Source organism: Dermacentor silvarum, chromosome 7 (genome assembly GCF_013339745.2).
Source record: "Dermacentor silvarum isolate Dsil-2018 chromosome 7, BIME_Dsil_1.4, whole genome shotgun sequence".
NCBI lineage: Eukaryota > Metazoa > Arthropoda > Arachnida > Ixodida > Ixodidae > Dermacentor > Dermacentor silvarum.
This window is the reverse complement of record NC_051160.1, coordinates 161047023-161067113: the sequence shown is the minus strand read 5'-3', so window position 1 is coordinate 161067113 and position 20091 is coordinate 161047023. Positions and strand designations below refer to the sequence as shown.

Below are 20091 nucleotides of genomic sequence, written 5' to 3'. Positions count from 1 at the left end.
TTGGCTTCGTTGTCTGTTGGCTTTATGTGGTTAAGTGCGGCAACAGGAGCCCACACAACAACCCCAATATTTCTGAGTAGTTGAACTTCGCCACAAAAGAACTGTCGTGGTTAATTTGGTAAAGGTGTATAGATTTTTCAAATAACTGACAAAGTCTGTTTGCAATATGTGTTGTGGCACCGAGTTCCATTCTTCAATTGTTCGTGGGAGGAATGAGTATTTGAATGTCTTGATCCGAGCTTGGAAAGGCGTAAGTTGTTGGTTGTGACTGTTCCTCAATGTTCGGGCCGAGCGCTGCTTTATGGACAGTGCATTGTTCAAGAAAGAAGTAAGGCTTGGAAATATTCTCCGCCCTGGCTGTTGAGGTAATTTAAGTTCTGGCAACATCCCCGAGACTGAATCTGTGGACTAATATCTATAGACCGAATAAATCTAGCCGCCCTTCTTTGTAATTTTTCAATCCTTACTATAAGGTTTTTCGTAAAGGTTACCCACATGATACAGCCATATTCCAAAATTGGTCTTACAAGTGTCAAATAGGCGGTTAGCTTTACCTTAGTGGTTGGCTGCCTTAGTTTTCGACGCAAAGTGCACAATTTTCTCTCGGCTGCGCTTGTAGCTGCTGGTGCATAGCTTTCATGCAGTTTACTGCGCAAGACACTTCTTGGGCGTTTTCACAAGTAAATTTATCATCAATGATCGTAGCATCTTCACTGTTTTCAACCACGCCAAACTCGCAAAGGCTACAGTTTCGTGAAATGCAAAAGTAACGTACTCTCAGCGGCCCCGCTTTCGTTTGGGTAACTAAACGTTCAGGCGCTTTATCACTTACGGTGCTAAGGGACGTTTTTCATGAGCGTCACCTGGGCGGCGCTTGTTTCCCATAGTCCCATGTTTCAGCCAATAATTTAGGACGCTATATTATTTGACATCTTTAGCAGTGTTTCTAAATTATTTAAGTAAACTATACCCCACTATAAGTGTGACCGAGAAGGGTGTCCTTATAGTCCAACACGACAGCAAACTTAACCCGTGCTTTGACACCGTCCCCCAGGCGCGCTTTGGTCGAGCACAGACTTTACCGCACCGCGAAAGAAGGTGCGCCAAAGGATTGTCGAGCTAGTACCTACAACTTGCGCACTCATACAAGTGTGCAGATACGCCCCTTTAGCTTTCCCTTCGTAGCCACGGAAAGTCCCCTGCATGCGTAGTAATGGAGAATTCGTTTAGAGAGGTAATTTTCTTACGCCTGAAGCCTAAATCTAGCTTCTTTCGTACGCGAACATGCATGACCATCTGCGGGCCAGCGCTCTGGCCAAGGCAGCGTTGTTGTTCGCTTGCAGCTCCGTGATAACACTGAGTGAGCGCGCATCCGTTTTTGTTGCAGCTCGAAATTATCTTAGAGTACCATGAAAAAAAAGGACTTAAAATAAATACTGAGGAGCCTGAATGCTATTTTAATAATCAAAATAAAGGGTGCTACAACGGGGAAAATGAAGAGGTGGCAGAAGACGTTTTTCACACATACGTGCTAGTTAATGTCATTGGTCATGCAACGATGATCACGACTGGGTGACCTTCATACCGTTGTTCGACGCCTTTCTCTGATACTAACTTGGGGCGCTATAACGTAAAAAGATTCCAAACTGTTTTGATTCCAAACTCCTGACGTCCAATTTACGTAACCACCGACGCAAGCATCGGGCGGTGACCCGCAGCGTTGTCGTAAAAACCTAATCAACCACTCTTCTCGTTTATAGGAGGTCACCTTTGTTCGCTTTCAAAACCATAACATTGTCTACACTCAGGGGTTTTTCTTATCTAATTGGCTGACCAGAGGTGACGGAGCACGCTCTAGTGGAGAGGGTTTCGATGGGGCCGAGCCAGCTCAGTGAAAATAGATAACCGCATGAAGAGGGTGGTGCCGGCTTCTCGGATTGGTCCGCTTCGCCTTACTTAGCTTGCGGTGGCTGGTTGAAAATCGCGGCGGCGCGCAACGGAAGGATAAGAATGCCGCTAAAATGTATCCTTAGCAAGGAAGAGTTGGCAGAGCGATGTCGTATGCATGCCGAAAGGGCTCGATAACGTTTTACTGCCACACAAAAAGGTTTATCATGTGCAAATAAATAAATGCTCACCGGCAGGTGCGAGTAGCGAGGGCCTGAACGATCGGCGGGCAGCCATCTTCTATTCCTTTCAGAACGGGGCAGTCTGTGGCTATTCAGAAAAACGGTCAGTTTTGTTCGGCATATTAATGCATTTTTTTTTCGCGTACACGTCACTTTCACGTGGTGAGTTATCGCGGTTTTGTGAGGTCGCGTGACAGACAGGCGAAGTGGGCGTAGCCAGAAAACATTGGACCAATAGCAGAGGGCTAATGGTGAAAAGGCGTCGCATCAGGAATGATTATTTTTCTTTTGTGCGGTTTAATCATGCATAATCAGTGTGTACACGTTATATCAGATAGGGAGCTATCGCGGTTTTCGTGACGTCGCGTGACAGACAGGCGAAGTTGGGAGTGGCCCGAAAATGTTTTGACCAATCGTGGAGGCAGAAATTGCAGAAACTGGAATCAAAACAGTTTGGAATCATTTTACGTTATAGCACCCTTGGTTAGCTGAGTTCTCTTGAAAGTGCACTAGCAGGCATCATGAAAGGTTCCACTTAAGTTTCTTGCGGAATATATTCCAGGTACCAACCGAGTCTAATTCGAAGTTTTCAAGCGAAGCTTCTATTTCCTCACGCGTGTTGGCATCGGTGTTGGCGTACGAGAAAAATCAAGCCGCGCGAAAGAGAAAAATTGCTCGTCGGGCTGCGGATTCGAACCACCGACCAACGGGTTGCGAAACCAACGCGCTAAGCGATTCAGGCACTCTCTTTTTTTTTCTCAATTGGACTGCATAGCTTATGGAATACACGCATGTTGGACCGAAACGCTGATCCTGATGTTTTGTCAAGATTTTAGCACGCTCAAATGACTGGTCACTTGAAGGACATGTAAGACTTGACAGAGATTCAACCGGACTGGTACCACTTCTTGTTAAGTTGCTTGTCGTTGCCACCTTTTTAAGTTGAAAGCTACTTGTAGTTGTTGTGTATGCATGGTGTGCTCAACTCGATTTTTAGGTCCTTTCTAGGCCATGAATATGAGATGTGCTGGCTAGTGCTTGCACGTTTTTCACGTATAGTACTTATATTGCATATACATGATGCAATAAATACCATGCAAGATTCAGCCGCTGTCGTTTCATCATACGCGCCCTTTAAAGCGGGGTTTTATATGCATGAAGAAGTAGACGCGCCGCCCGCAGGTGGTGCGAGCTGTCACGCCCTACCCCCAACCAATCACAGGCGTCCCTTCGCTCCGGAGGAGGAAAAGCATGTGATCGCGTGTTCGCTCGCCTCGCGCCCCCCGTTTGCTGCCAGTTCAGGCCCGGCAGTCAGATGGGGAGGCAGCGTTTGGTTCGTTCTGCCGAAGAGCAGGCTGCATTCAAGGAACGGCAGCGGCAGCAGGAACAGTGAACGTATCAAACGCTCAAAAAACTAACCAACCCCTCCCCTACGGTTGGAAAAGCTTCGCGTGCACCCCTGTTCCCGGTACAGGAGAGGGGTATTAAGTTTTTTCTTTTTGTGCGCACCGACTTCCAGCTTTCCTTACGTGCTGCGTCCTTAAGGGACGCAACACGTACGAGTGTTGTCCGTAGTTTCCTTAAGCTTGCTTGTTCAGTAAAGAGCGAACAATTTGTACTTTGTGCTACATTTGTGTTTTATACCTAACTACATCGACCACGTGCTCACTTAGGGGTCACGCAGCGCAAAGCCACGGACCATGAAGTGCAAAGAGACAAATTGTTACTCGGCACAGCGCTTTGATATATTAGTCAGTGAAATAGCGGTCCGGTTTTCTGCCTTATGCTTGATACAAATTGTGGCACAAAAGAAAAAAAAAAAAAAAAAACGGACTCAAGAATCACTGTTGCATAACTCTCAGGAAGATTGCTCGTGTCTGGGCATTGTGGCATTGATAGTCGTTTCGAAGAGTGCGGCCGCAGGGGAGCCATTAATTACAGTGCAACGTTCTGCTCGTAAGCTTCGCCCGCCTCTGCGCTTTTTCCTTCTTTGAGCGTGCAGCGTGCATTTGGCGAGCGCTGCTAGATTGCGTGTGAGCTAAGACATTATCTTCCGTCGGTGCTGCAACCGACAAGCTCTTGCAGCGCCACATCAGCGCCTCCTCTAATTTTTCAATGCCAGCGAGATGCGGCCGATCCAACGGTTCACCACCCTCTCCGATTACTCTTTCCTACTCTCTCCCGTTGGCTAGAGCTTGTGCCTGCTTTATGGTCATGGGGGAGAGTACCATCTGGGTGGCGCATCACGACGGAAGTCGGAGGAAGTAATCCTGACAGGCCTAGAGAGCTTGCCCTGCTTGTCTGTTTCCCCACAGATCAGCGGACACGGGATGGCGCGATTCCTGAGAGTACTGGGAACTACTCTCGGGAGACATGCAGACACGGCAACATCAACGCATGCAGACGACACGAGGCGCGCGCGCGGAAGTGCGACCGGAACTTGTGCCTCCTGATTGGCTGTCGTCCACCGCTGCGCGCTAGACGCTTCCGGCGGCGGCGTTCGCCCGGAAAATGTATATCGGCTGCGGACGGCCTGAGTTCGTCGCTCAGGCTCCATGTAATCCGGCCTTGAAGCGTCTACCGCACCTCCTCCGGAACGGCATCGGCGCGCGCTCAGTGGCTGAGATGCGCGCGTGACGCAAGCAGTCGTACCCTCTGCGTAGCGTCACATCGCGGCAACTCACTGAACTAAGGCGGACCAGCGGCTCCCATTGTGGAGGGGGCGATTGCAATGGCATTGAAAAAATAGAGGAGGCGCTGGCCACACAATCACCGTAAGCGTGCATGAATATGGACAACCGACAAGCGCTCGCCGCTACACACGTATACGGCCCCCTTTGTGAATCGTCTTCTCATTGTTATAACCGGGTCTGCCTGGGGGATGTTACTCCGACGTGGATATCGCCCGCCCGCCGCTTTTACCGATGCCTCTAATGAAAGCCATCACGCACAGGCTGCTGTGATTAGGTCATAGGGTGCAGCAGCATTGCTGTTGCGACAGCGAGTTTCTTCGCTAACGCATGAAAACAAAATTAAACGTAAACTAATGAAACCGCGAAGTGCATTTTTTTCTGGTTGTAGGCTTTTTCTTGAGCCTGTGCATCTGGGACCACTGTACCGGCCTGTGTACCTTGTTTATTTCCCTTCTAACTACTTTTTATCGCTCTTAATTATTACGTTTCAGTCAAGAGCTTCGCCATCCCCGATGCAACTCTTCTCCATGGTGGTAGAGGCGGCGTCATGTAGAGGACACCGAAAACGGAGAGATTGCGAGAAAACATCGCGCAGGAAGAGACGCTCCGGTTACCATCGATTTCACTTAGATGCCCGCTCAGACGCATACCCTCTACCCGGTCTCTTTCTCTCTCCATCGGTCGCTTCTTGCACCTATCCGTCTGTTGCCGTAGCGCCGACGAAGCGGCTGCGCGAGTGGTTTCCCAAGCCCACAGCCATCAGGCCGTCTTTCCATGGCCGCCTGTCAGTCGGTCCTAATGATGGTCAGCAAGCCTCCCGTGAGAACTTCGTGTCCACCCCGCCTCCTTACGCAGCTTACCCTTTCGCCCCTCCTCACCTATGGCAGCGATCGTTCTGCTAACCACCATGCCAGCGCTAACGACCAGCAATCAGCAGTGCCATCACCCTGGAGGTGCCTGCACTGAAGCCGCCGCCGAACGATTCCACATTTTTCTTCAGCTTGCCTCTATACTCCCGCTTGTCTTCCGCGAGGAAGTCCTCCGACGCGCCTTCTTTTCTGCCGGCGGATGCAACCGTTATCGTCGGTGTAATGGTCCCCGGTCAATATAAATGCTCTTTGAGAAGCTCTTCGCGACACAGATCTCGAGATAGGAAACGATCGACGTTGAGTGTGTATACAATTCGTCACCCTGCTATTTTCCTTTAGGAACCAATGATCCACGGAAGTGGTGACGATGCTTGCATTCGAGGTGTGTAGTGCTGAGTTTACAAAGATTATAATGTGGAACGAGTTGTTTAGACCTGCTCGAATAGCTTGTTTCAGCCCAAAGGACGGGGAAACACGCATAGTTTATTGTAATGTCTGTTCTCTCTCTGCGTCTCAGCCTTTACAGAGAAACGTTGATTTGGCGATGTTACTAAGCTCCGCGCATTTTATTCCCGTTCTGTCTAGTCTAGGTTCTCAGAAAAACGGCTTATACCAAGTACAGCAGCAATCTATAGAAGCAAATATATCACGTGATGAGCGCACCGAGCGGGCTTCGACTGACTGTTTCAGCTTTTTGCCTACGTAACAATATCATATTGAGCAGTATTCTTTAATAACACCCTATCTATTTGCTGCAAGTTAATCCTGAAACATTCCGTGACGTATTTCACAAAAGGTCCTTTGTGGTAAAAACATGTTGTGACTGCAAACGGCCTTCACTAATAACTTGCTTGCTATCGCAATTTGTCAGTGCCAGCCCTTCTGAAAACATCATTAGTGTGTGAAGCCTTTTGTGAATACTGGCATTGGTTTTTGATGCACTTTTGCCACGCCGTCGCAGATGCCTCAATGGCTGCTTAATGTTATTCGATGATTTTGCAGCTGCCCTCTGGGTGCCAGGATTGTCGTGAACCCAAGGCCACTGCGAATGCAGATGACAGCTCGGCAATCAGCTCGTCCTCGCCCGACAATACACTCGAGCATCAATGACAGACGCCTGGAGCGATTCAAAGATTGCAAACTGGGACATTATGCACATTCGTCATGGATGACATTTTGCACCGGCACCTCAGCGCCAATTGAATACCTATGCCTACATCGGCAGTTCTGCTCGTGTTACGCCTGCGTCAGCCAGAAGGAATAAGACAGGCAGTTAAAAAGCCGTTACTTTCCGAGTAAACAAACAGATGTCATAAGTTTTTCATATGTTTCCCCATATTTTTGTGCAGTTAGGAACAGATACACTCACTTCGTTTGTCATTACTTCAACGCTGAATTTATTTGACAGGTTGTACAGCATAATCTATTTTTGACGTAGTTCACAAAATATATTATCCAGTCAAAACATGTCTTTATGGACACAATATAGATACTATGCCATGTATTAATGTTTTGTGAGTATTCAGAACAAAAGAACACTGAAGGTGAAGCAATTTTAGATATATGAAATATCTAAATTTTTCTTTGCGCAGAAATATTATTGCACTTATCTTTTTCAAGTCGGAAAGCAGCACGTTGTAGGATGTAGCAATGCACGTGTGCAGACACCATTGATTAGTAGAGGTTCATCCTAATGAAAGGAACAAAGCAGAATTAAAAAAAAAAACAGCACAAATCATGGGCAGGGTAGGCATTGGTTCACTTCGCTTGGAGTTAGCCGCTGCGATGCTGTAGTTAATGAAAGTGAAAAAGTGCAGCATTATTTAGAACAACGATATCTGATGTAGGTGCACCATCCATCTCTTGTTGTACCGTGCAAGTGCGTTGTGCATTGTGAGAAACATCAGAAAGGCAAATTTCAAACATCGAACACTGGTTAACATTTCATTGTTCTGCATTATTTACACTCTCCGGCATCATCTCGTGTGTAGGAAAAGATCGAACACATGAACGACGCCGACGTGAGTTTCGGTTTCTGCAATTCTTAATCACTTTGACAACAATTTAGACACAGTTAATTTGCCATCTCTACCACAGTACTTCGACACAAAACTGCATCTTAGATCTTGTGGCAGCCGACATCGCCATCCTCGTAGAACCTGCTACTGGCCCAAACTCTTGTAGACAGCCACTACCGCACAATAGACAAAAAAGTTAAAAAGTTATAACGCGAACACGCCCGTGACTCGCTGCGGCTGGGAGATCCTGTTGCAATGTCTGCCAGCAAACATTAGTGAAAATAATTCACTGCTGTTTTCCGTTACGTGGTTTGACTACGACGCGGCATTCACACTGAATGTGAAGGCTGGAAAGCGCGTCTTCCTACAGTGAACATCCGGGCAATTCCTCGAACGAAAGTGTGAGGTCGCCTTTTAACAAAGAAGCAAGAAAAGCATGCTGCGGGAATAGAGCTCTGCGAAGACAATTGTGTCCGTGTTGTGTCGGCATCCAATTTTGTCCGCCCCAAACCGGCCAGAGACCTCTACGATATAGGATTTCCGCATTGCGACCGGCCACGCTTGGAATATGGTTACGATGCCACACTACCGCCTAGCGTGTCACGTCGCTCACGCCTCTTTGGTCCCCGGAATCTTCGCTGGATTGGTGTTGTGAAGTGCGTGTGTCATCAGGCGCGACGTCTGCCCGGCAGCTGTGCGCGTGTTGCAGTGGTGGTGATGGTGTTGGCTCGCGCCGGTGTGTGAGTTCTGGACAACGCAGCTCTGGAAGACGCCGCCGCCACTCAGGTGGTGGCGGAGGGAGCCCTGCTGGCGCCATGGGCTCCTTCATCGCACGAGTTGTCAGAACCATTCAGCGGGTCTGGGGCGGAAACGGTGAGTGACCGCTTGCTCCGTGCAGTTACTAATAGCAAACCGTGCCGCTCGAATGGGGTAAGTACCTCGCGTTCGGGCTAGTCACAACTCTCACGGCGACAATCATAGTGGCCAGATTTGTTATTCTATGGAGGGGCGGCGTTATCTCAAACATGGCCTTCGAAATTCAAGCGTTGATTGCAACCATTTAAGATAATGCAGACAGTTGGTTAATATGATGCACTAGCAAAAAAAAAATGATTACAACATTTATGCTCGTGGACAAGTACCCGTAGTTATGCAGGTGAGCGCAGAGCTTATGCTCTTATTTAAGAGCGGCACGTAGTCCCGACAGGTTTCACACTGTTTAGTGGCACTATTGGCTACAACGAATGCTTAAAAAAATTAACGCTTGTCTGTAATATATTAGTTTTTCTGCCGTATAATATTATGTCGTAATAATATTGCCTGTTAATGCTTGTTATAAGACAAAGAATTACACATTTGAGGGTGCCGCTCTTTTCTAGATAGAATATTTTCATAGTAGCGGTAAGTCATGCTACCATTTACGGAAGCATGAAGTCACATTAAAAAAAAATCTGTTTTGCTATCGCTCAGGCTGTGTTGTGGAGGCTAGAAAGGGAATGAAGAAGGCGCCGGTCACAACAACACGATGCTACGCGTTATAACTTTCAAAGTTGGTAGCACAGTTCACAAGTTCTCTAGAACTCAAGGTCTTGAGAACCGAAAACCGTCTGGACTATTGTCCTGGTTAACGTTGCTGATATCTTCCTATATAAAGTGAGATGCAGAGAAACATTATAACCAAGATGGGTACGTCCAAGCGAAACAAGCAAATTCTGATATGGTTACAGAAACATATACACTGGGCAGCGGGAAAAGAAAAAGAAAATGTTTTTTTGACGTTACTGCGTACAATAATGGTACCTTGTTCACAACGAACGAGCTCCAAGGTGGTCATCGTTATATATACGTCTCGAATGACGCAATGCGTTTTCGTATAACTCAGGGAGGGGCCCCCGTGTCCGGTTTATCATGTGTGCTGTTGAGTTTGTGCAATCTCAGTTATATGCAAATGCAATGTGTCATTCGAGACGCATGTAAAGTTGACCGCAACGTTTACTGTGAACAAGGCACCGCCTAATGACAAGAAAGCTGTTAGTGCCACAGCTATTATATGGACACTCCAGACACATTTCTGCCGTCGCCGCGCACCTTATGCTGTATGTGCGAGTGAAAGCGTGCGACGGTGAGTCGGCGATCACGGCTCAATCTCACGCACGCACGAGAGGGGAGAAATCGCGCTGTCTTCCGTCGCCCCAAGGCTCTGAAGGCTCCGAAGCCTTCAACGCTCTGATGGACTGCCCGGGCGGCTGCGCACGCCCGCTCGGGTCGCTGTATCTTGAAAACCATCTGCGGCGGGGACAGAATCTGCTCTACGCTGTGTTTTCGCGGCTTAGTTCGCATTGATGCGAGCGGCAGCACGAAGGTCAATTTACGCGCTGCTGCAGCCGCGCTTCCTCACTCCACCAATTTGACAGCGAGTTTCCGCGCTCATCAAGTAAGATGTATTCACGTTTGCTTGTTAATTTAATTAGTATGACTATGTTTACAAGCTTATACAGCCGATAAAGCTACTATCGTTCCTTCGTATAGCTGTCCAATAATTTGCTATCGCAATCGATGCTTCGCCTTCTGGGCGAAAGTGCGACTTTTATTTATTCTTACTTCTCGTTGCTGCGTGTACACTTTTCTTCAACGACGTTCTTCCCTATAGCCCCACAGCTCTCGTCAAACCCTAGATGAAAAAAAAATCGTCGTGTATTTTCATGCTAGGTTCTGCATAACATACCTAGAGAGGTTAGACGAGGATGGAACGGCAGCGAGGTTAACCAAACGTACGTCCGCAGGCTGTAGGTAGCAAACATGAGAAGTTTTTTTAAAGAAGGCGCGTAAAACAAGCGCATGTAGTAGTCCCTGAGCAGGACTCTACAGCAACATCGGCAGCAGAAGTTATGGCGATTTGTCAGTTAGGACGCAGGCTGCACACCAGTAACGCAACCTTGACCCGAAACAATACAGCTGATGACTAATTCACCAAAATTGCTATTTGCGAATTTCTATGCTCCAAATCTCGTCTCCCGTGCTTATGTGTCAAGCATGCAAAAGTCGGCGCTTCACCGAATAATAAAGGAAGTTGGTACTGGTACTGTACTTGATTGCACTGTCCTTGTGGTCATTCTGCATGTCTATCCTGCACCGTATGTTTTTTCTTTGTCATCTATTGCTTTCTGCGCCAATGACGCGCACGACCATGGTCCAAAAATGTTCGCTTCTGCACAGATTACAGTATTCGATGTCGACAGGCATCTGCGACCGTTTGTAGACTCGGTGTGTTTCTTCAAGTGTGGGAATAACCAGCGTTCTCTATCTGTCCTCCCTAATTTTTCTCGTTTCACTGCATTCGAGGACAAAGGATAAATCCTGTATTCTCTAATGCAGGGTAGCAAACTTGAAGTGTGTTTGGTAGACCTTCCTGCCCTTCGTTGCCCCTCTCTTTCTCTTTCTTTGTCATCGGTCTGGTTTCATTCCGTTCATCATAATTCCAGAAGAAATATTGCATAAAAGGCGTGGAGTGAAGCCGCGGATGCGCATCGACAGTCTCAGTATGCAAGAAAAGTTGCGCAAAATATATTTTAGTATCTGGGCGGCCGTGTGCTACAAATCCAGTCGTAATCGCTTTGAGCCACAGCAAGAAACAGCGTTTATATCTGAAATCTGCTGAAACAGGCTTAACTCTGCTATGCATTCAGTTCAACATGGGTCGACAAGGGGCTTGCTGCGATGAGAAAGTACATGCAAGGCGATTGGCTGTAAAGCGTATGAATGAGACAGTAGCAGAGGTTTTTAAAGCGAAACTTTATATGTCTAGGCGAAATCATACATGGCTAGGCGAAATTGCCTGTGTACATAACAGTATCATCAGCAGCATTGGCTCGAGCGTCGTCGTCTTCTTCCGCAGCTGGCTCGTTGGCACCCCTCGGGTTGCATTCGTGCTTGTGTTCGGCGTGCGCTCGTGCCACTGCTCCCGCGTTCGTCGTCCTCGTCTTCTTCCACTGCTGGCTGCGTTGCCGCTCATCATTTCAGCGTAGAATTTCACTTGTCTTCTGTCGTCGTAATGGGGAGGCCGCCTTTACGGGGGTGTGAGCCATTGCTTAAGGGGTATGAACCATTCATTGTCTTACCTAACTGGCAGATTAATTTTGAAGTAATTTATTTCGAAGAATCGCAAGCAGCACTGGCTGGCGAATGCTCCTAACCACGTCGCGGAGCAAACTCGAGACATCGAACGCAAGCGACAACGGCGGGTTGCAGGCATACCGTCAGTGACGTCGTTCTCTCCGTCGCAGCCGAGCGTGTGTGTAACCTCATAATTGAGAAATATGTACTTTAATGAACCATTGGGATTAACCCAGTGATAAACACCGGGGCCGCACGTTTCAGGTTCGCTGGTTAGCCATCTTCACGGACTGGAAGGGCCGACAAATTTTTTTATGCTTCGGATGTCATGGATACTTCGTCAGCGTTTTGGAGCATTTCTGGTGGTTTATGTTCCACTACACGCAAAATATTTGTGTTAGTACTTCGGTAATCAGTAAATTACTAGTGAACTTTGCACTAAACATCTCAGCCAACAGCCACTAAAACTCAGCCAACAGTTTTAGGTTCATTTAACAGGTTGTCATGATCCAGCCATTCTGCGACATACCAACTCTGAGCTCCGAAATTTAAGAACAGGAAGCCTAAGTGACATATTCTGCTATTTACGCACAAGTTAAACGTCATCTTCGACCACTCTTCATCTGCAGACTGAACATTTTTAGACTTTTCGAAAGCGTCTGACAAAGTGTGCCATAATCTTCTAATGTTTAAGCTGCATCGAATTAACATTGATCCCAGACTGCTTACAAAGCTTGAGTGCTTTCTTTGTAGCAGTTCACAGTTTCTATTTGGTAATGACTCCAACTCGCAGTCAAGCAGAGTACAGTCCGGCGTACCTCGGGTGGGTGCTTGGTCCCCTCCTTTTCATAATTTACATAAATGATCTACCCTGTTGTGTTTCCTCTAATATTCACTTATTCGCAGATGATTGGGCAATCTTCAGGGAAATAATATGCGACACTGACATATCTTCCCTTCAATCCGACCTTAACGCTATTTCTGCTTGGTGCCAATCATGGTCAATGGAATGAAATATCCAAAAATGTAAATTTGTACGTGTGTCCAGTACTGCTAACCAGCTTCCTTATTACTACATTAATAATCTGCCCTTAGACCCTGTTTCATCCTACAAATGTCTTGGTATCCATATTACTAGCAACCTGTCGTGGTCCATGCATGCTTCTTACGTAATTAAAAACGGTAACCGCATGCTCGGGTACCTAAAACGTAATTTCAGTAATGCACCGTCTTCCCTAAAATTAAGGCTATACAGGTCACTAGTCCGCTCAAAGCTTAAGTATGCCGCAGCAGTTTGGGATCCCTTTCAGAAAAACTTCATTCACTCATTAGAAATGGTACAAAATAACTCTGCTTGCTTTGTTTTTTCTAATTATGACCAAACGGCCAGCTCTTCTGTAATGGAATTAAATCTTGATTTGCCATCTTTAGCCTCTCGCCGTAAAGGTCTTAGTCTCACTTTTTCATAAGATATTTCATCATCCTTTCTTTCGCGACGAACTGATTTCCCGTCCTCAATACATTTTATCAAGGTTAGATCACAATATCAAAGTTCGAATTTCATTATGCCAAACCAATGTCATGTCTCATTCATTCCTTCCGCGTACATCTGCTGAGTGAAATCGCTTCCCCGCCTCAACCGCTACTATTGTTGACCACCAGCACTTCATGGCAGTATTGGATAACATTGTATAAATAGGAGCATTTCATTCATGTTTTTGTACTACAAATTGTATTACTGTGTTGTATTTTTGTAACACTGTATTACTGCACTGCATGCATCGTATTACATTTTAATACCCAGTACTACAATAACACTTAGAAACCAATATATAACTGAGAGCCATCTATTTCTGTACTACTAACCACTTTCCTGCACTGTACTTCTTTTCTGTATTTGATGTAACCACTCGCCTCTTTAATGCCCCTGGCCGTGAGGGTACAAGAAATAAAAAAAGGTAACTCTAAAAATTGAGTACCGTTTTTTACAAATAATATTCAATAAGTGCTTTTCGGAGCGGCCAGGAATGTAAAAGCAGCCTGTGCCTTCCTGTAAGTTCCTCAACGGCACCTGCTTTGTGTCTCATTTTTCAGATATGTTTTCCCTTTCCTAGTTTTTACTACGTACAAATATTCAGCAGAGAGATTTGCTAATGAATATATTCGGCAATGAAAAATACCTGGGATTTTTATTTGTTTTGTTCTTTTTTACTGAAAGCTTGCACAAGAAGGACCCAAAGCCCGTTGGATATATTACGACATATTCCATTTTTTCTACAATGGTTCATTGTTACGTAATTCGACAAAACAAACTGCGTTTCCTGGCGGACTGCTCAGTCAACGTATCGTGACAGCCGATAGGTTCGTGCTCGTTTCTGGGGAGTCCAAATTTTTCACGACTGCATAATTTCATACGGTAGTTGATATTGCAGTAATGTAGTGCCCATTAAGCGACCACAAGTAGATAACGTAACAAGCAGCAAGAAGCTTGGAAACAGTATCAAAATCTGTTGGATTGAAAACTGAGATTTAATTGGATAACCTTGGCGCAGTTTATTGTATGCATTATTTTACGCTGGCGTCTACGCCCATATTGTTCCTAAATATCGCGACAATAAATTCCAAAACCTATATCAAACCTCGAAGTTTAGGATCATCACATCCGACGTGTCATTCTCCTTTTATTGTAGGTATCGCTTCTCTATTTTATATTCTTTTACAATTTTGACAGGGAGTCAATACTTAGGCTGATAGTGTAAGTTTGTGCACCATTCCTTTGTCTCTGTTTCTTTTTTGTACCGTTCCTTTCGTCTTTTCAGTTTGTACACAGCGCGAGAAGAAACTCTCAGCCGCCACCAACTAGCCCCTTCCATCGCCTTTTTGACAGGGAGGACTCATCGTGAATGCCAATGCAGACATGTAAAAGCACACGGTGTGGCCCTTAAATAGGACAGAGTTATAGTGGGCATTAGTGATTGTTTTCCTTTGAAAACAAAGCAAGAAATAAATGAAGGCTGTGATTTTAATTGCAGCAACAGCAGAGTGAACGCTGCTGTAAACAGCAATACAACTTTTCGTCTTATGAATGAGAAGAAGGCGAAACGAGGGGCTCGTTTTTTATTATTCCGAATCATGTGAAGCCAACAGTTAATGAAGCCAAGGAAACTGTAGAAGAATTTATTGGCTATTTTAATTGAAGTGCAGTAAAGGAAAATGAAAGGGGACGAAAAAACAAGTTGCCGCCGGTGGGAGCCAAACCCCAAACCTCCGTATTACGCGTTTGTTGCACTACTAGTTGTGCTATGGCAGCGGCTGCTCTCACGTCCACATTCATGGGTATTTATGCACGCATACAAGATATAACCCTGGGAGTCATAGCCAGCACCACCCACGAATGTGACGGGGTATGCAGAACAGCCTTTTCACCGATGGCGTCACGTAGTACGTGAACTTATGGAGCAAGAAGCTGACCACGAAACCCTCCTATGCTACCTGAAGGTATCAAACCTGCCGGATTAGAGACTCACGCTGCGCATGAACAAGAAAGGGCACGGAGTGGCCCGATTTTCGTTTGTCACAACCATATGAAGCCAAGAGATGATGAAGCAAAGGAATGCGTATAAGTTATTTGTAGTTTTAATTGATGTGCAGGACATATAAGCTAACGGAAAATGAAAGTGGACGAAAGAACAACTTGCCGCCGGTGGGAGCCGTACCCACACATTGCGCCTAGCTTGATGCCTAGGAAAAAGCAAGGACGTCGCAGTCAATGATACGTAAATAATAAAGTGAGAAGTCTATGTAAAATCTCAATAGGAAACACTGCCCATGTTTGCGTATGGAGTGGTCACCACCAGGCCGTGGCTGAACAGGAAGAAAAAGAAGTGTGGCAGCACAGAACGCGTGCTCTGGCGCACCGCAGCCGTGGCCTCATGGTTGAGTGGCAGGTCATGACTACGGCACCACCACTTCTCCAAATGGACATAGGCGCTCCCGGCCTGACACTCGCCTTCAGCCTTTATGAATTTTCCTGGGAAAGGAGCCCAGACACTTCAAATACCGTTGAACTCTGTGGGCACAACAAACCACTAAGCAAAGATGGAGAGAGTCCACACTTCAACTTCAGCTACCGCCTACTGACGGCCAACACACATACAGTACAACTGAACGCCAATGGAAAGTGTGCTCAAAGTGTCGACCTCTGGGGGAAACTTTCTACATGCAATTAAGCACTATTAAAGCCAGCCGTAGTTGGTAGAGAGCTAACTGGCCGCAGCGCTTGCCGCCAGAATACAGAGATTTGCCGTTTGCGTGATTCAGTAGCCGCCTTCCCCGCGAGACGAGAAGAGACGCGCGGACTCGCGTGTTGTTTCGCTGACCCTTTATGGTTGGTTGGTGGACCAGGGGCCCCGTCCAAGACTGCAAACAGGATTAGCCACACTGGCCACTAACGCCGGCCTCCTGTGTCGCGACTCGGAAACAATGATTGACGACGGCGCCGGGTCTGTGCCTGTCGCATCGGCCCGAGTTCTCGCCCGGAAGACAGGCTGCCCGCAATGGCCTTGTCGCTGAGTTTGAACGCACTGCTCGCCAGATTTTCTTATGTAGGTTCTATTTTGTCGAAAACATAGCTGCATCCCATAGGCTTTTCCCGTCCTCTTAGGTGCAAGAAAGACCACTTTTCAAAGCGACAGCTACCAGTTCGACCGAGATTAACAGTGGAGAGTGTGTAACCTTGCTGTTGCGATAACAATAAAGAGAGGTACATGAAAACATGGAAGTACAGAAGCTCACGCCTCTGAAAACAGAGGGAGCGAAAATAATGGGACGTGTATAATGGACGTGTAAGAGGAAAAAGCAGTGAAAGAGGCCGAGCTGTCATACCAAAAACTCTACTACGACGAGACCGAGGCACGAAGCGAATAAAAAAACCTTCGACCACTATACCGAATCACACATAAGAGACATACACATTAAGTCAGGAATGTCCACTCATATCAAGTGCAAAGCGGTAATAACGAGAAGAAATTGTGTTTCACTGCAATAACCGCCATTTCGCTATCCGGAAAGACTCTTCAGGCCAAAATCACAGGCGCGTGATCCTACTTATAAATAAAACATCGCGCCGAAACTACGCAGAGCAGAAAGATCGCTGGCCCAAACCGGGTACATGAGCTCTTGTTCTACGCCGAAACCACACGATGTAGCGTCGACAAGAGGTGACAGCCTGTGGAAAAGAGGAAACTTTCTCAGGCGTAGGCTTCCACTTGTGTCTTACGCTTCTGCGTGCGTGTGCGTGCGTAGGGTGTGTGCGCCACGAAGCGTATACAGTTGCAGCCGCGGCACTCGAGGAAAAGAATCTGCTGTTGAGGAAATATTGACGTGTACTTATTTTGTATTCCTTCTCTCTTTCCTTCTGTCTCTTCGAGCTTCATTCTTTTCTTGTTCGCTTCATTCCTGGTATCGCGTTTTCGGCAATCAGCGCTCAGCAGCGGAAGGTCATAGCCAAAGAGGTAGATATTCAGGTGCGCGTGTTACATTAGAGTCTATCTATGCGTGTCTAATGATTTGTCCGTCATAAACGCTATGTCAAGTGCTGTAAACATACTCGTATAATGTTCCGCGTAGTCCACGACAAATCAGTTCTTCTAGTAGGCGTTTTGACTGCGTTGTTTTGGTAGAAGGTCAGAAGCCTAAATAATGCAAGGTAAGGGGCATTGACTGTCAAGCTCACATGAATCCAGGTTCTGCTTAAACGTGAGGAAGTCGTCATGGTTTATAATAGGGGTGAAAATGACGCGCTCATCAATCATCATCATCATCATAATCAGCCTATTTTTATGTCCACTGCATGACGCAGGCCTCTCCTTGCGATCTCCAATTTCTCCTGTCTTGCGCTAGCAGATTCCAACTTGTGCCTGCAAATTTCCTTACTTCATCACCACACCTAGTTTTTGGCCGTCCTCGTTCGCGCTTCCCTTTTCTTGGTATCCATTATGTGACTCTAATGGTCCACCGGTGATCCAACTTACGCATACATGGCCTGCCCAGATCGTCCATAGATCGCTGCAAATTAGAATATAGCCTCTTGAGGTGCCAAATAATTGTTTGAATTGAAAGGTTATCGCCACAGCATTTCTTGTATGCTTAGAATCAAGAAAAGAGAGCAGGGTGAGGTAAATAATTCTATTCATCAGTGAGTTTTGTGAAGGTAACTGAACTGGACTCCACGCAAGTGCACTCATCTGATTGCCACTCACCAACCTTTTGTAAGCACAAAATATTTCATGTTTCCCCACTCCTGCAATAGCCCCAGCCGGGTTTTAGTACGTTAACATAAAATAGCACAGTACTTAATATGAGAACATCGGGAAATTGATGTGTAGCATACTTGAAAAACCCCTATCTATCCAGTCGTTTGAAAAATATACTAATTGCATACCATTTCTAACGAACTATGAAAAGAGTAAACCGACTACATGACGAAATACACACGCTGACAACCCAAACAGAGCCGTGCATTTTACAACCCATTTTGACATATCATGCAAACATGCAGCCCTGGTCAAATCAGATCTACTTCAAAACCTCGGAATGCTTTTGCGTTTGAAGCACTATTTCGGCATTCACAATCGTGCAAACCGCTCCTGCAGCGGATATGTTGATCTGCAAGCGCTTGATAGATACCAGGAGCAGTACAGGCGAAAGGTTCTCACGCTGTGGGACATCAGAGGTAACATTCCCTAGTGAAGGGTGACGATTAATCGCTGAGCTAAACTGCATGTGACCAGTGGTAAACTGTTAAAATCAAGACATCATGCTTGAGAAGAAAATGAGACCGGGGTAGTTTTGTGGAAGGGTAGTTATAGAAAACAACGTTGAGTGCTTTGAAGAAGGCGAAAGTCGTGGAACATGGAATACGCGGATATCTCGATCCAAACTAGAATACAAAATGTCTGTCAAGTTTGGTTCTGAAAGGGGTCCTGCAACGGTCCCAAGACTGATGATGATGATGACAACGACGATATTTAGTGTGAAGGAACCTACAGCTGCGGGAGTTGGTAATTATTCACGGTAAAAGTTCAGCGCGCACAAAGGACGAAAGAGTTAAGCTATGGGGTTTTACTTGCCAAAACCACGATCTGATTATGAGGCACGCCGTAGTGGGGGACTCCGGAAATTCGGACCACCTAGGGTTCTTTAACGTACACCTAAATCTAAGTACACGGGTGTATTTGCATTTCGCCCCATCGAAATGCGGCCGCCGTGAAAAGGACAAAGGACACAGGTAGTTTGTTTGTAAACAATCTGCAGCTGGCCAGTCGTGCTTCGTGTGTGCTGCATTTTTACCCTGAATATTTGTTGGCATCCCCTTTGAAACGACGCTGCGAGAAATAGTCACCTAACCTCCGTTATCTGGTTAGGTAACTAACTAGATTAGTTAGTTAGGTTAGGTAATAACGCGCGTAGGGTGGCGTTATTTTATTGTGCGAATTTTTTTTACGTCAATTTTTTTCTTCTATCACCTTTTATTTCCTGTACCCCTTTCCCCAGCACAGGGTAGCCAGCCGGTATTCACACTCGCCAACCTGCTTGTCTTTCTTTCCTTTTCTTTTTATCTCTCTCTCTAAGGTTTTATTACATACAGGATGTTTCACTTAACTTGGGCTAAACTTTAAAAATATGCAAATGCCCGCAGCTGGACAGAACCAAGGTAATGTTGTTTGCCGTCACACGGAGATGCTCATATTATTCTTTGCATTCCGCCTAATTACATAATTAGTCCCAATTAATTATTCAACTTCTCAAATATTAAAATTAGATGAAAAGTATCAGTGAGAAAATTGTAGAGCAACATTAAAAATCAGGCAAGTTTGCACTCGTTCGCGCAAAGCTTAGGCACAGCGAAGCTTACTGGCTGCTACTGCTGGGTATTAACTTGGTTGCTGCTAGGTCTTAACTTGGTTTAACTTAACTACGCATGTAGGAAGGTATTCTCAAGCGATCATTTTGGGAGGTACCTTCCCCTACGCGACATTTCACGTGACTAGCGCTGGAGGCGTGGGGCCTACGAGCGACAGCGCTCCTGGCATGTCACAAAGGCTGGCATGCTAATCAAGTTTGGTACAGTCCCAAGAACGCTGCTGCTGGCCGACGCCGTACGCGTTGGAGGCTAGCCGCTCGATATCAATCGGCCAGCTTCGCTGTGTCTCAAGCTTTACGCGTCCTAGTGCAATATTTCGCCTTTTTTATTGCGATAGCAATTGTG

The 20091-nt window shown here is 46.2% G+C and overlaps 1 protein-coding gene across 1 annotated transcript in view; it reads left to right on the top strand.

Moving 5' to 3' along the window:
* The first annotated feature begins 7616 nt into the window (after positions 1-7616).
* Positions 7617-20091, top strand: part of LOC119458625 (Kv channel-interacting protein 4-like) — a 465522-nt gene continuing 453047 nt past the window's right edge. The window contains exon 1 of the mRNA XM_049671321.1: positions 7617-8582. Coding sequence (XP_049527278.1) covers positions 8525-8582 — 58 coding nt within the window. The 5' untranslated portion in view covers positions 7617-8524. The remainder of the gene's footprint in view (positions 8583-20091) is intronic.